The 15,207-nt window shown below is 37.6% G+C and overlaps 1 protein-coding gene across 4 annotated transcripts in view; it reads left to right on the plus strand.

The window, feature by feature from the left end:
• The window catches only part of CDK13 (cyclin dependent kinase 13), a 124,483-nt gene that overhangs the window by 93,953 nt on the left and 15,323 nt on the right, over positions 1 to 15,207 (plus strand). For all 4 annotated transcript variants that reach the window (XM_035253218.3, XM_035253220.3, XM_035253219.3 and 1 more), the window contains exons 8-11: positions 190 to 291; positions 387 to 464; positions 13,955 to 14,071; positions 14,671 to 14,802. In XM_035253218.3, coding sequence (XP_035109109.3) covers positions 190 to 291; positions 387 to 464; positions 13,955 to 14,071; positions 14,671 to 14,802 — 429 coding nt within the window. The remainder of the gene's footprint in view (positions 1 to 189; positions 292 to 386; positions 465 to 13,954; positions 14,072 to 14,670; positions 14,803 to 15,207) is intronic.

The following is a 15,207-nucleotide window of genomic DNA, read 5'->3' on the forward strand; positions in this document are numbered from 1 at the left end:
GGTTGCCTTCACACACATTTTATGATCATATAATAGATGCCTTTAGATGTCTGTATTTTTTAGTAGGCAGATGAAAGTGTTTTTAGTTACAATTATAAGGATAACTTTAATAAACAAAATAATATTTCCTAAGAGAATCTCTTATTCCAACAAATACTAACTCTAAAGACTGCTTTCTGTGTTTTTTAGTCGGCCATATACTAACAAGGTAATTACTTTATGGTACCGACCACCTGAACTGCTACTGGGAGAAGAACGATACACACCAGCTATTGATGTATGGAGCTGTGGGTAAGATAGCCTTATTGACTGGTTTATTTTACTTGAAACTTTTGGTAGTGAATTAAAATAGATCATTTGGTAATGATGGATATTTTTTTCATTAGCTGTATCCTTGGTGAACTCTTCACTAAAAAACCTATATTTCAAGCAAATCAGGAACTTGCACAACTAGAATTAATAAGGTAAGCTGCTGATTATAATATTGGTGGGAGTTGGGAGAGTGTCATAATCCATAGGAAACTTAAACTCTCTCAAGCTTGTCTTTTCAGGAAGAGAATAACATGGTTCTCTGGAGGGCTAATGATTGCTAAATGGAGGACAAACTGAAAATCTAGGCACTTTGATACTTGTTCCAGTGAAATTAAGGATCTTAAAGCCCCTGGGTGTGTGTGTGTGTGTGCGTGTGTGTGTGTGTGTGTGTATATGTGTACGTGCATGCGTGCATATATGCGTTTTTTTAAATAAAAGGACTTGAAGCCCAAAAGATAAGACTGGCAAGGTAGAGTAAATATAAGGTAGGAGAGAATGAATGATATTAACTATGACAGAAGGAAAAATTAATGTTTTAGGGCATTGTTTAAAAAATACTGTTAACACACTTATATTCTTATGTGTATTTATGTGTCTATATATGTGTGTATATACACTAAAATACATGCATATATCCCCTAGCATATGTCTTCATTATTTGGAGCCTATCATAGGACCTAATTCATAAGCAATTATTCATATGTTTTAGTCACTTTTCTCTTTATATTTTATTTTTTTGAGACAGAGTCTCACTCTGTCGCCCAGGCTGGAGTGCAGTGTCATGATCTTCACTCACTGCAACCTCTGCTTCCCAGGTTCAAGCAATTCTCTTGCCTCAGCCTCACCAGTAGCTGGGATTACAGGCACCCACCACCATGCCCAGCTAATTTTTGTATTTCTAGTAGAGAGGGGTTTTTACCATGTTGACCAGGCTGGTCTCAAACTTCTGACCTCAGGTAATCTGCCCACCTCGTCCTCCCAAAGTGCTGGGATTACAGGTGTTAGCCACCACACCCAACCCATCTTATATTAAAATAATTTTAATTTTAAAAATGGGCTTCAGTTTCATATGTAATAATGTCAGTGTGCAACATAAAATTTCCATGAAAGTATCAAAATATAGATGAAGTTTTTCAGGAAAGATGTTGGTAGGAGGCACAGATTTACAGAATTTTACTTTCCCACTTGAACAAAATGAACATAAAGCAAGAAATAGTAACCAGAGAAGGACCTCAACATCATCTCATAAACAGACAAATTTAATCAAACTAAAAATCTTCCTATTGCCCTTTTTGGTGGTTAGGCAAGGTTTTTACTACAGGGTACAGCAGAGAACGATGAGTGCTCCAGTTAGAGCCTACTTCTTCTCTGGGGATAACTTGTCTATAATCAGAAGTACCCAAGCCAGAAATTAGCACTGCTTCTACTCCAAAGCAGCTTGTTGCCTCATCTTAAAATGGAAGCATAGAACTAATTATGTCCAGACTTCACTGAGGATATCCAATAACAGAACTTTTAATAAAATTACAGAAAGGATAAGGGGAGGGAGGGAGTTCACCTGAAACATAGAAAACTTTTATTGTACCTTTGTTTTTAGTTTTTTTTCCTTCCCGCCTCCCCGCCCCGAGACAGGATCTCACTTTCTTGCCCAGGCTGGAATGCAGTGGGGCAGTAGTCATGGCTCACTGCAGCCTCGACCTCCTGGAGCTAAACGATCCTCCTGCCTCAGCCTTCCAAGTACATGGGGCCACAGACATGTACCACCACGCCGGGCGACTTTTGTTCTTTTTTTTTGTAGAGATGAGATCTCCCTGTGTTGCCTAGGCTAGTCTCCAACTCTTGGGCTCAAGCGATCATCTTGTCTCAGCCTCCCAAAATGTGTCTTACCTTTTTAACTGTGTGACAGACAAGTAAAAAGGGTTAGGAAGAACTAATACTCTTGGAAAAAAGAAATATGCCTTTCAGTGCTAATTGGGCATTTATAAAAGTTAGTTATATAATTATTAGAAAAAGAAACTCCAAAACATTGAAATAATATAGGCTAGGTTCTCTAAAATAGAATAAAACTAGAAACTAATATAAAAATGGAAACAACACAGTCACTCAGCTATCTAAAAAATTTACATATGCTAAAAAATCTTGAATTAAAGAGAAATCAAACTTTGAAAGACAAAGATGTTCAATCTTTTGGGTTCCCTGGACCATATAGGAAGACGAATAGTTTGTCTTGGGCCACACATAAAATACAATAACACTAATGATAGCTGATGGGCTTAAAAAAAAAAAACAACTCATAATATTTTAAGAAAGTGTGAATTTGTGTTGGGCTGCATTCAAAGCCACCCTGGGCTGCATGTTGGACAAGCTTGTTTTAGAACGTCTAGGTTTAAAAAGAGTGATAAGTATAAAAATCCATAGACGAACCCTGTACTTAGGAGAAAATCACAACCTTAATAAGAAAAGGAAAGGAAATGAGTTAAGCATTCTACAAACTAGACAAAAGCAGCAAAATAAATCCAAGGAATAAAAGTGACTTATAATAAGTAAAATGTAGAAATTGTGAAGAAATCTGTGATCTGGTCTTGGGTTTATTCACACACGTATGCAATACAAATTAATCCACTAGTTTAACTTCATATGAAAAGAGAGTATAAAGAAACTAAATGACTGAGTGCGGTGGCTCATGCCTGTAATCCCAGCATTTCGAGAGGCCGAGGGAAGATCAGTTGAGCCCAGGAGTTTGAGACCAACCTGAGCAGAAGTGAGACCCTGTCTCTACAAATTAAAACAAACAAAAACAACAAATCATCTAGTCATGGGAGCATGAGTCTGGTCCATGCTACTCAGGAAGCTGAGGTGAAAGGATTGCTTGAGCCCAGAATGTCAAGACTGCATTGAGCTCATGGCACCACTGTGTTCCAGCCTGGGTGACAGAGTGAGACCCTATCTCCAAAACTAAACAAAAACCAGCCCAAATATTTTCTTTGACAAATTATTACACATCTTTTAGAAACCAATGATTGTAATGTTCTTTAAACTATTCCATAACATAAGAATAATGCAGTAGAAGCTTTCTTCCTCAGTCTTCTCTTGAACAATCTTATTAGATTAATTGATGCTCTTCATTCCCTTTGTAAAGAAAAACTGGCTTGATAACATGGCAAGCTGAACTAGTAAGATTGTGTATTTATCCCACCAGTTGAAGAGTGTGCTGAGGTTGTTAGTTTTCAATTTTTGTGTTAACTTTTTATTATTATAATTACATAGTTTAATTAAGCATAGATACAGTGCTTTATAAAAACTTTAAGACATTGCTCTCTAGGAGTGGACAAGTAATTGTGTAACTTAAAAAGTCATAAAAATCTAAGATGTGGCATTAGATTGCTTTGAAAGTATGTTTAATTTCTAGATTTATTTAAAGAAATCAAAACTAAAAATACCTGATGATGTATTATGGCTGTGGTTTGTACAAGATTGCTAATACAGAATTCCATTCGGTGAATCCTGTGTTCAAAGAGAAAGCCTTGGCCTTTGTCAGAAGATTGGGAAACAAATGTAAAATTTGTTAAAATAAAATGTTTAAATTATGTATCTGTGTATCTTTTTTTTTTTTTTTAACGATTCCTTCTAACCCATTTTAAAAAATAATTTAACAAGCCAACTCTTGGTTCTGATTGTATTGGATACTAGGGCTTCTATTAATGATAGTTAACATGTATTTAGTTTATGTACAATATGAGCAGTATTCTTAGAGTTTCACTTGAATTGTCTCAGTTAAGCTTCATAACAACCCTGTGTTTTCTCTTTGTAGTTAGGGAAACTAAACCTTAAAGAGATGAATAATTTGTCCAGGGTCATTTAACTAGGAAGTATCAAAACTGAGATTTAAACACTGCTAGGTGATACCTTAGAATCTAAACTTGTAACCATTACTCCAAACTACAGGCCAGGCGTGGTGGCTCAAACCTGTAATCCCAGCACTTTGGGAGGCTGAGACGGGTGGATCACTTGAGCCCAGGAGTTCAAGACCAGACTGGGCAACGTGACAAAACCCCACGTCTACTGAAAACACAAAAATTAGACAGGCATGGTGGCACACACCTGTAATCCCAGCTACTTGGGAGGCTGAGGCATGAGAATCGCTTGAATCTGGGAGGCAGAAGTTGCAGTGAGCTAACATCGCACCACTGTACTCCAGCCTGGTGACAGCAAGACTTGGTCTCAAAAAAAAAAAAAATTTAATAATAAATAAATTTCATAGGAAGGAAACTATCTGGAATCTTTTCTTATACAAAGTCAGTATGACACAAATATCAGTACGTGACAAAAAAGCATGAAAAATTTTATAAGCTATTAAGCTGGGTGTGGTGGCTTATGCTTGTAATCCCAGCACTTTGGGAGGCCAAGGTGGGAGGATAACTTGAGGGTAGGCATTCGAGAACAAGCTGGACCAACATGGTGATACCCCCGTCTCTACTAAAAATACAAAAATTAGGCTGGTCATGGTGGCTCACTCCTGTAATCTCAACACTTTGGGAGGCCAAGAGGGGTGGATCACTTGAGGCAGGGAGTTCAAGACCAGTCTGGCCAACATGGTGAAACCCTGTCTCTACTAAAAATACAAAAACTAGCCAGGTGTGATGGTATGTGCCTGTAGTCCCAGCTCCTCAGGAGGCTGAGGCATGAGAATTCCTTGAACCCAGGAGGCAGAGGTTACAGTGAGCTGAGATTACTCTGCTGCACTCCAGCCTGGGTGAAAGAGTGAGATTCCATTTCAAAAAAAAAGAGAAAAATTTTATAAGATATTAATCCAAGAATTCTAAGAGAGGTGTTAGCATATATCCAGTTTTTTATCAAAAAGGTAATTTGCAGAAAATGATGGGAGATAAGATGATATCGAGGGTCAAGGAAGGTATCTCCCATAAAGTGGCATTTGAGCAGAGATCTGAATGATGTGAAGAAATGGCAAAGTAATAAAGACTCTTAGTGAATTTGCTTTATTTTAGGAATATGTTCTCAGTACCATATGGGGGGAAAGCTTGGTTTATCCATTTTATAGCATACTGTACAGTTGATAACAAGGTAATAGTTGGTCAGGCTCAGTGGCTCATGCCACTGAGGAAAAAGTAAATGCTTGATTTGTAGATAAAGAAATGGAAAAGCAATACGAAAACAGTTATAGAAGGCTATATTGAGATCGATCCCATTTAGGTAAAACAAAAGACTCAAATTGTTCATCTGAATATGGACTTTCCCGAGAAGACTAGGGAGGAGAAATTTTTATTTTCTGGTTTATTTCAGCATTTTTGTTGTTGTTAAGATATTTATAATTTTATAAAGAGATTCACCGGGCACAGTGGCTTACACCTGTAATGTCAGCACTTTGGGAGGCCAAGGCTGTGGATCACTAGAGCCCAGGAGTTCAAGATCAGCCTGGGCAACGTGGTCAAATGCTGTCTCTACAAAAACTACAAACGTCAGCTGGGTGTGGTAGCACACAACTATAGTCCAAGCTACTTGGGAGGCAGCAGTATGAGAATCTTCTGAACCCAGAGAGGTCGAGGTTTCAGTGAGCTATGATCGCACCACTGCGCTTTAGTCTGGGCAACTGAGCAAGACCTTGTCTCAAAAAAAAAAACAAAACAGAAAACAAGAAAAAATAAGATACTTCAATTTTGATTTCATAGCATTAATTCCTTTTTAAACAGGAAGAGAATGAAAGGACGTTTCTGATAAACAAGTCTGAGTATAATGAGGCAACAGAGTACACTGAAAGGTGTGTGGGCTTTAGAATCTTAGAGCATTGGGTTCTAATGCCAGCTCAGCTACTCTGCTCTTATAATTTAGGGTAAATCCCATGTGCTCCAAGTTTATTTCTTCAAAAGTAAAAGAGTACTAATAACATGCTTAAGGGTTGTAAAAATTAAATGTAAATACGTTTTCAGTACATATTTCTTCCCACACCTTACTTGCAGTAATGCTAGGTTGTTTCTCTAATCTATAGGCTCAGGAACGATGCGATCTACTGTCAGTACTGTACAAATACATGTAAAACTGGTCAAGAGTGGTAACACTAATCGGAATTCGCTTTAAATGGCTTTACACCATAGTGATTGAGTTACTTTGTTTATAATTTGCTTTGTTCCAGAAAGTATTTTAGGCAGATGACAAACATTTCATAATAGAAGTGGCATAGGTTAAAAAGTGATGGAGGAGCTGGGCCTGGTGGCTCATGCCTGTAATCCCAGCAGTTTGGGAGGCTGAAGCAGCCAGATTACTTGAAGTTAGGAGTTCAAGACCAGCCTGGCCAACATGGTGAACCCCCACCATCTCTACAGAAATACAAAATTAGTCTGGCATGGTAGCTGGCACCTATAATCCCAGTTGCTTGGGAGGCTGAGGCAGGAGAATCTAGGTTGCAGTGAGCCAAGATTGCATCACTGCACTCGAGCCTGGGTGACAGCGTGAGACTCTGTCTCAAACAAACAAAACAAAAGGTGATGGAGGAAGACAATGGAAAACACAGATGGGGACAAAAAGGGATGAATGAAGGCAGGAATCTCTGTGGCCATATATACATATATGTACACGTGTGTGTGTATATATATATATATTTTAAACATGAGGGTTACGTTTTTAACTCTGCTTTCTAAGTCAGCTAAGGAGCCTTTATATCACAGTGTACCTTGCTTATGAGATAAGGATTATAATCAGTGAAGAAAGTAGATTAGAATTAAATGAATCCTCCTTTTCTCTGACCCTCTGCCACCCCATCCAGTACACACAAAACCTCAGGCCTAGGTGGTTTACACAGCTGAAGTTTATAAAACTTGAATAGATTTTGGTTGTTCCAGAAGACAGGAAAAGAAGGAAACTTCCTTTTGAAAAAAAACAAAGCATGTATACCTTCGTAAACCAATAGCAGAAAATTCTGTAGAGTTGTGCTTCTCAAACTTTCTGGTATCAGAACTTCTTTATACTAAATTATTGAAGATTCCAGGAGTTTTTGTTTATTTTGATTATATCTATTGAGATTTACCACATTGGAAATTAAAGATATTTATGAATTCATTTTAATATGTTAACATGTTTTAAAGTCTATTAAGTATAGTTTCTAAAATAAAAGTTGTTGGAATGAGTGGCATTGTTGTGCATTTTTACAGATCTTTTAATGACTGGTTTAGTAGACATGACACTTGTATCCTCATTATCTGTGAAGTGCTGCTTTCAGTAGCCTTTTTTGGGCAATGGTGCATATTATTCTTAGAAACCACAAAAATTAGATGCTTGGGAGTTTCTAACAGGTTAGTTGTAATGTGTAATCTGAAACCACATGAAGGAATATTTTATACTGTACTGTGTTGAAATCCATTGTTCTGTCTTGCACTTTGAATGGATCTTTTATCTGTGATAATTTTGTGACATGCATTAGTCGTTTGAAAAATGCTGGTACCCTGAATTGAACAGATCTTCTAAATGTAACCTTTTATTATATAATTTGTACTGCCACTGATCTCATCAGAAAAGCTTTTCAGTATTGTGAAGCTGTTAAGCGCACGGTGGAGGATATAAGTTTTCCAATATTCTAATTTCTCTAGAAAGTTTGAATTTTGTAACTGATAATAAATACTGTTGTTTTCCTTCAAATGACAAGCTGACTTTGTTCCTATTTGAGAAAATGTCTGGAAAATACCCATGTTTGATTGACTATAGTTTGTTACTTGTCTTTCCTGGTAAAAATATTGGTCCATTAAAAAAGCAGCTGCGTCAGCTTGCAAGTCGAATCATTGCACAGGCACATCTCCTCAAGATAACTACCATTTTTTGTTGTACAGTAGAAGTGCTGATGAGTATTTCCCATTTCATCACAGAGAATATTACAGAGATGCATACTCAAATGTCAGAATTAAATGCCATTAATAATTTGTAGTGCTTCAACAAGTACATTCTTTTTTTGAGACAGAGTCTTGCTCTGTCACCCAGGCTGGAGTGCGGTAGTATGATCTCAGCTCACTGCAGCCTCCACCTCCGGTGTTCAAGCAATTGTCTTGCCTTAGTCTCCTAAGTAGCTGGGACTACAGGTGCACGCCACCACACCTGGCTAATTTTTGTAGTTTTAGTAGAAACGGGGTTTTGCCATGTTGGTCAGGTTGGTCTGGAACTCCTGACCTCAGGTGATCCACCCACCTTGGCCTCCCAAGTGCTGGAATTACAGGCGTGTCATGCCTAATGAGTGCATTCTTAAGTGAAACTAGCTTTTCCTCCAAGCCTGAAATTTGCATGATAATGCAGAGTACCTCCTGCTAATATAGTTTGTTGCCACTAAGTTGAATCATTTTAAGGTGCTGGTAGTTTGGTTTTGTACCATTAGTGCAAATCAACACATTGAAAAAGGCAAATAATGGCTTAGTAATAACTTTGACTCGCCAGACCTTGAGGTGTCTAGGGGACACTCAGTGGTCTTTGGACCCCATTTGTGAAAACTTGCTGTATATCAGTCTCACATATGAATACTGATGTACAACATGTAACTTAACAAGTAGAAAATACAGCATTATATTGAAATAATAGTACTTTTATTGGGCTTAGCTGATATTCTTCCTTTGAATACAATGATGAATATGTATTAGGAAATCTGTTAATCTAATTTACGTGAGTAGACCCGGGAGAAAATGCAGATGATGATTATCATAGAAGTTCTAAAAAATAAAACTGATAAACTAAAGCACTCTTAGAATGTAAAAGCCACAGAAATTAAAACCCATCGTAGAGATAAATAAATGAACGCTTCCTTAACAGGAAGTATATGTGAATTTGTAGGTATGTGAATATATTTCTCTTAGATGTTTCTCAGACCAGAAGGCATCGTTCTCCCCAGAACTAAATAATGAATGTGCTCCCATTAAAATCAGAAAATAAAGTTACCCAATGTTGTGTACTGTCATTATCATTTTAACATTGTTTAGGAATTGCCAGATAATATACCATAAAGATACATTTGAAAAAATACAGATGAATTCTAACATGGGTTTTCTGATTTATATACCTGAAATGCCTCAAAGAAACAACTACTAAAACTGGTAGGAACCCTATAATCTTAGATGGCTACCTATTACTGAAGTTTTGTATGTGCCCAGGAATGATGACTCACACCTGTAATCCTAGCACTTGGGGAGGCTAAGACAGGAGGATCGCTGGAGCCCAGGAGGTTAAGGTTGCAGTGAGCCTTGTTTGCACCCCTGCATTCCAGCCTGGGCAACAGAGTGAGATCTTACCCAAAAAAAAAAAAAAAGTATGTAAAATTTCAAACCTTTCCTGTAATAAAGCTTTCTTTTCTTTTTCTTTCCTTTTTCTTTTGTTTTTTGGTTTTTTCTTGACCAAGTCTTCCTCTCTGTCACCCAGGCTGGAGTGTAGTGGTGCGCTGTTGGCTAGCTGCAACCTCTGCCTCCCAGGTTCAAGCTATTCTCTGGCCTCAGCCTCCCAAGTAGCTGACATTACAGGTGTTCGCCACCATGCCCGACTTCCTCATCTTGCTGAGGCTAGTCTCGAACTCCTGGGCTCAAGCGATTCACCCACCTCAGCCTTCCAAAGTGCTGGGATTTGAGGCTCACTGTGCCCGGCCAAGTGTTTCTAATTAATTGCTTAGAAAATATAATGGGCTAAAAACATGTTTAACATTGGGCTTAGTGGCTTACATCTGTAGTCCCAATACATTGATAGACTGAATCAGGAGGATCACTTGAGGCTAGGAGTTTTAGACCAGCCTGGGTCTCAAATTGGATGGATGTAGTGACATATGCCTGTAGTCTCAGCTGTTTGGTAAGCTGAGGCAGGAAGATTATTCGAGGCCAGGAGGTTGAGGCTACAGGAAGCTATGATCACACCACTGAACTCCAGCCTAGGCAACAGCGGGCCCCTGTGTCTATTTAAAAAAAAAAAAAAAATCCGGGCACGGTGGCTTCAAGCCTGTAATCCCAGCACTTTGGGTGGCCGAGGCAGGTGGATCATGAGGTCAAGAGATCAAGACCATCCTGGTCAACATGGTGAAGCCCCGTCTCTACTAAAAATACAAAAAGTTAGCTGGGCATGGTGGCGCGTGCCTGTAATCCCAGCTACTCAGGAGGCTGAGGTGGGAGAATTGCCTGAATGAACCCAGGAGGTGGAGGTTGCGGTGAGCTGAGATTGCACCATTGCACTCCAGCCTGGGTAACGAGCGAAACTCCGTCTCAAAAAAAAAAATTTAAAAAGCAAAAAATAAAACCCCTAAAGGAAATACACAAGATCTCACTGAAAAAAATTATATAACATGGAAAGAAATAGAAGAATTGACTATTTCTAAGAAATATTAAGCATTGTAAAGGCAGCAGTCAGTTCGAAGTTAATCTATAAATTCAAAGTGGCGGTTGAATCCTAGCAGGATTCTCTTTTGGATTGTTAAAATATTGATTATAATTCTTGTACAATAAAATTTTGAGGAGAGTAAGTGAAGCGAAGAGGTGGATAGAAGGAGATTTGTGCTATCATGCTTTCAAAAAATAGCAATAGCTCAATATGGTATTGACACCAGAGTAGAGTGACCAGATCACAGTAGATTACCAAAGTAGACCTTAGATAATTGGGGAGTTAGCATATACCTTAGCATATGATGCATCTCAGTAATAAATGGTATTGGAGTAGCTGACTGGCCACCAGGCATAGATTTTGATAAATACCTTTATCAGCTGTTATGTCTACCTCTCTAGTTTCTAGGAACTTTCCCTGCCTCGGTGTGTCTTTTCCATCTTGTATGCTGCTTTCAGTTAGGTAACTTCCGTACTCAGTTATCTTTCAACATCACATGTAATACTTGAAATTCTTTAGCTAAGTGTAATGAAACTGATACTTATTAAAAGACTATTAATGGGCTAGAGGCTTGTTCATTTAATTTCATATCTTCAAAATAAAATCTTAAATTTCCAAAAGAGGAGCAAATTCCTAAGCAAGGTAATTTGACCAATGTTAGATAGGATTCAAATCTAAAGCTTGCTTCTAAAGTCTGTCTTCATTATAATTAGGCAAAGTACCTTCTTAGAACTGTATTGTGGATTAGGTGCAATGATCCATGCCTGTAATCCCAACACTTTAGGAGCATGAGGTGGGAGGATTACCTGAAGCCAGGAGTTCAAGACCAGCCTGGGCAATATAGCAAAACCCTATCTACAGACAGACAAACTCACCCGGTGTTATGTAGACCCCAGTCATGCTTCCAGCTAAGCCCCCCAAGCCCCGTATTCTACCTACACTGGTTTACAGTGTTCCTCCCAAATGTCTATATTTTGCTACTTCTGTGCCTTTGCCTGTGTTCTCTCTTCTGTAACATATTTATCTTATTCCTTTCCCACCTGTCTATGGTTTATTTATCCTTGGAATTATAACCAAAATTCTTCACCTGTTCCCTAAGTTGAGTAAGTTTTCTTGCATTTCTGCAAATTGCAAGTGTCTCTGACTTATTCCAATATGCTTTATACTTCCGCTGTAATGCCCATCAGTCTGCCTGGGGTTGATTGATTGTGTTTACGTGGTTACTGGGAAAAGTATACAAAAACAAGAAATAGTTTCTGAACCTACAATGTAGGAAAAGAGATGTAAACAAACAAAATCGAAAGCAGGATGAAAAAAATGTCAAACCAGTAGCATGCAAAGAGTAATTCTGAGTAGTAGTGGGGAATGCAGACGACTTGTTAATTAGATTACTTTTGATCTGAATCTTGAGAAGCAAAAAGAGCTATATAGATTTTAGAGAGAAGGATCAGGAGCATAGATGTGAAGGAGTGGCCTGTGGGGAGAAATGCAATGGAAATCAGACTAGGAAAGCAGATTGGGACCAGATCTAAAGAGCAACAGGAGTTGGGCCTTCTGTCCAACGGAGTACGGTTGAGGAGGTTGTAAAAATTGGACTTTAAGGCAAAAGAGAGTAAAACTGTACAAAGAATAAGATCTTAGTATCTTTAAAGCTTTGATTTATAAAAATGTTAAGTATATTGAGACAAAAAAGTGTATTTCAGTGATAGATGGCTTTAGAAACATGAAAGGTCTCATAAATATGTGTTTCTGAGGTATCATTCTAGAGCTCAGCTAAAAGAATGTCTGGCAACTTTAGCCATTACTTACATACATTTATACATGTATTTATATTTATGTATGTATGGAGTATTTTTACTTTGAATCAGCGATACATCAACATTTTCTTTTTACATATGCAGACCAGCTGACAATTTTATATATAATATGCAGCTATCCTGAAATTTGGCATACTAAACATAAGTAGGTTTGTTTTTTGTTTTTTGAGACATAGTTTTGCTCTTTGTTGCCCAGGCTGGAGTGCAGTGGGCGTGATCTCAGCTCACTGCAACCTCCGCCTCCTGGGTTCAAGCAATTTTTCTGTCTCAGCCTTCAGTAGCTGGGATTACCACCATGCCTGGCTAATTTGTTTATTTTTAGTAGAGACAGGATTTCACTATGTTGGCCAGGCTGGTCTCAAACTCCTGATCTCAGGTGATCCATCTGCCTCGGCCTCCTAAAGTGCTGGGATTACACGTATGAGCCACTGCACCCAGCCAATAAGTAGATTTAATCAAATTTTCATCTACATATTACTAAGTCAGTTTTAAAATGTTTATTAGCTGGAGTTGCCTGTTTGTTTATTGCATTTCTTCTACAAATTACCATAACCAGATTTACTAGTTAATACCAAAATAATTAGGGTTTTTCAAGTACAGATAAGCCAGAGTAAAGCAGTTAGAATTTCTTTGTAATTTAGGATCAGCAGCAGTACCTAAATTGAAGAACGTTACTGTTTCAAGAGTGTTGTGTTTAGGGTGCTTCCATTGATGACATTAGCAGTAGTCTTTACAGTTACCTTCCTGAGGTCATATGGGAATCTGTTTTGCTGCTATTGTAGACTGCCTTATATTCATGGGAAGGAGGAGTGACAGGCACCAAAAAACCAGAGAGGGACATATAGTAAACTCTATTTCTTTAATTTATTTGCATAAATTTTTTATATTGGTTTTAAAGTATAGGTCACACATTTTGAGTGTCATGTTTTAAGATTTTATTTTGCAAATATGAAAGTCCTCTCTAAGAATTGGAATGCTTGGATTGTTAGAAGTACTCACTGAAAATACATTAATTTCTCAATTAATTAAATTGGCATGACTAAAATATTTAATGGGAGCCAGGGTGGCTCATTGCCTGTAATCCCAGCACTTTGGGAGGCCTAGGTAGGTAGATCACTTGAGGCCAGGAGTTCAAGACAAGCTTGGCCTATATGGGGAAATCCTGTCTCTAGTAAAAATACAAAAACTAGCTGGGCTGTGGTGGCACATGCCTGTAATCCCAGCTACTCAGGAGGCTGAGGCAGGAGAATCACTTGAACCAAGGAGGCAGAGGTTGCAGTGAGCTGAGATTGCACTGTTACACTCCAGCCTCGTTGACAGAGTGAGACTGTCTCAAAAAAACAAATATAAAATAACAAAACTTTTTCTAGATGAAGGCTTCAATTTTTGTGTATTTGAAAAATGAGCTGATACTCTGTGTATAATAGTTATATGTATTCTTTAGGTAGTTTATGGTGATGTACTTCTTTTTATGTGTTGCTTAGCCGAATATGTGGGAGTCCATGTCCTGCAGTGTGGCCTGACGTAATCAAGCTACCATATTTCAACACCATGAAACCAAAGAAGCAATATCGTCGAAAGTTAAGAGAAGAATTTGTTTTGTAAGAAGGGGCTGTGTAAACATCCATATTGCATGAATGTTTTACTTATAATTCTAGTGAATTATAAATGTTAGTCAATTCTCTAGTGTCCTGAGGTAAACCTGTAATTCTTCTAGGGCACTTAATTTTGAGTTCTGTTTGCTACATGCAGATTACCATTTTACCATTATAACGGAATCAGTGATTTCAGGTTGTGTGTTTGATTTTGGTGCTTACATGAAAGAACTTTAATAAGACCATTTAAATATTACTGGAACAGTGTCAAGTTACTTGAGCTCAAGTTTTCATTTTGCTTTGGAAAAAACCATACTGTTCAGTTCTTAATTTGTGTAATAACAGCAAATTGCCCATGTAGTAATAATATATACTATTGCTTGCTGAATGGTTACAAAAATTATTTATAAATAATGAAATATTTATTCAAAAGAAAAATTGAGATTTATTGGTATTATGCACATATTATAAAATGTTACCTAAAATTATTTTTAAATTTCCTTAGTTTTAGTTTTAAAATTTAATTAAAAATAATTTAAACTCCTAAAGAAACATAAACTTGTGTCTAAAGAACGTACCTGACTTTTATAATCCTCTCATGCTAGTATTCCTGCAGCTGCATTAGACTTATTCGATTACATGCTCGCCTTGGATCCTAGTAAGCGCTGCACTGCTGAACAGGCTCTTCAGTGCGAGTTCCTCCGAGATGTGGAACCCTCAAAAATGCCTCCGCCAGAGTAAGTGACTTTTTACTATATTAGCTTCCACATACACAGACAGTTTTAATAACATGTATAATGGTATTTCATGCCCGGTTACGAGAAAAGAAATATAATCAAAAGAAAGATAAAACAGCAGTAATACACTTAATTTGCACATCTGGGTTACAGGTGCTTGCTTAATGTTTACCCATAGGACTAGCAAAAACAGCTGGCTTCTAGCTAATTTTAGGCTTGATTGACCTCAAGATTTAATAATATATTTCAACTCTAATAAAATATTACTGCTGTTGCTATTCTAATACTGCTAAATACACTACTAGTAATACTGCGATAGCTATAATTTTGCGTGCTATGCTAAGATTTTTTCATGTATTACATTAATCTTTATAATCTTGTAAGGTAGGTATAGTATTATTATCA

This window comes from Callithrix jacchus, chromosome 11, assembly GCF_049354715.1.
Source record: "Callithrix jacchus isolate 240 chromosome 11, calJac240_pri, whole genome shotgun sequence".
In the NCBI taxonomy this organism is placed as follows: domain Eukaryota; kingdom Metazoa; phylum Chordata; class Mammalia; order Primates; family Cebidae; genus Callithrix; species Callithrix jacchus.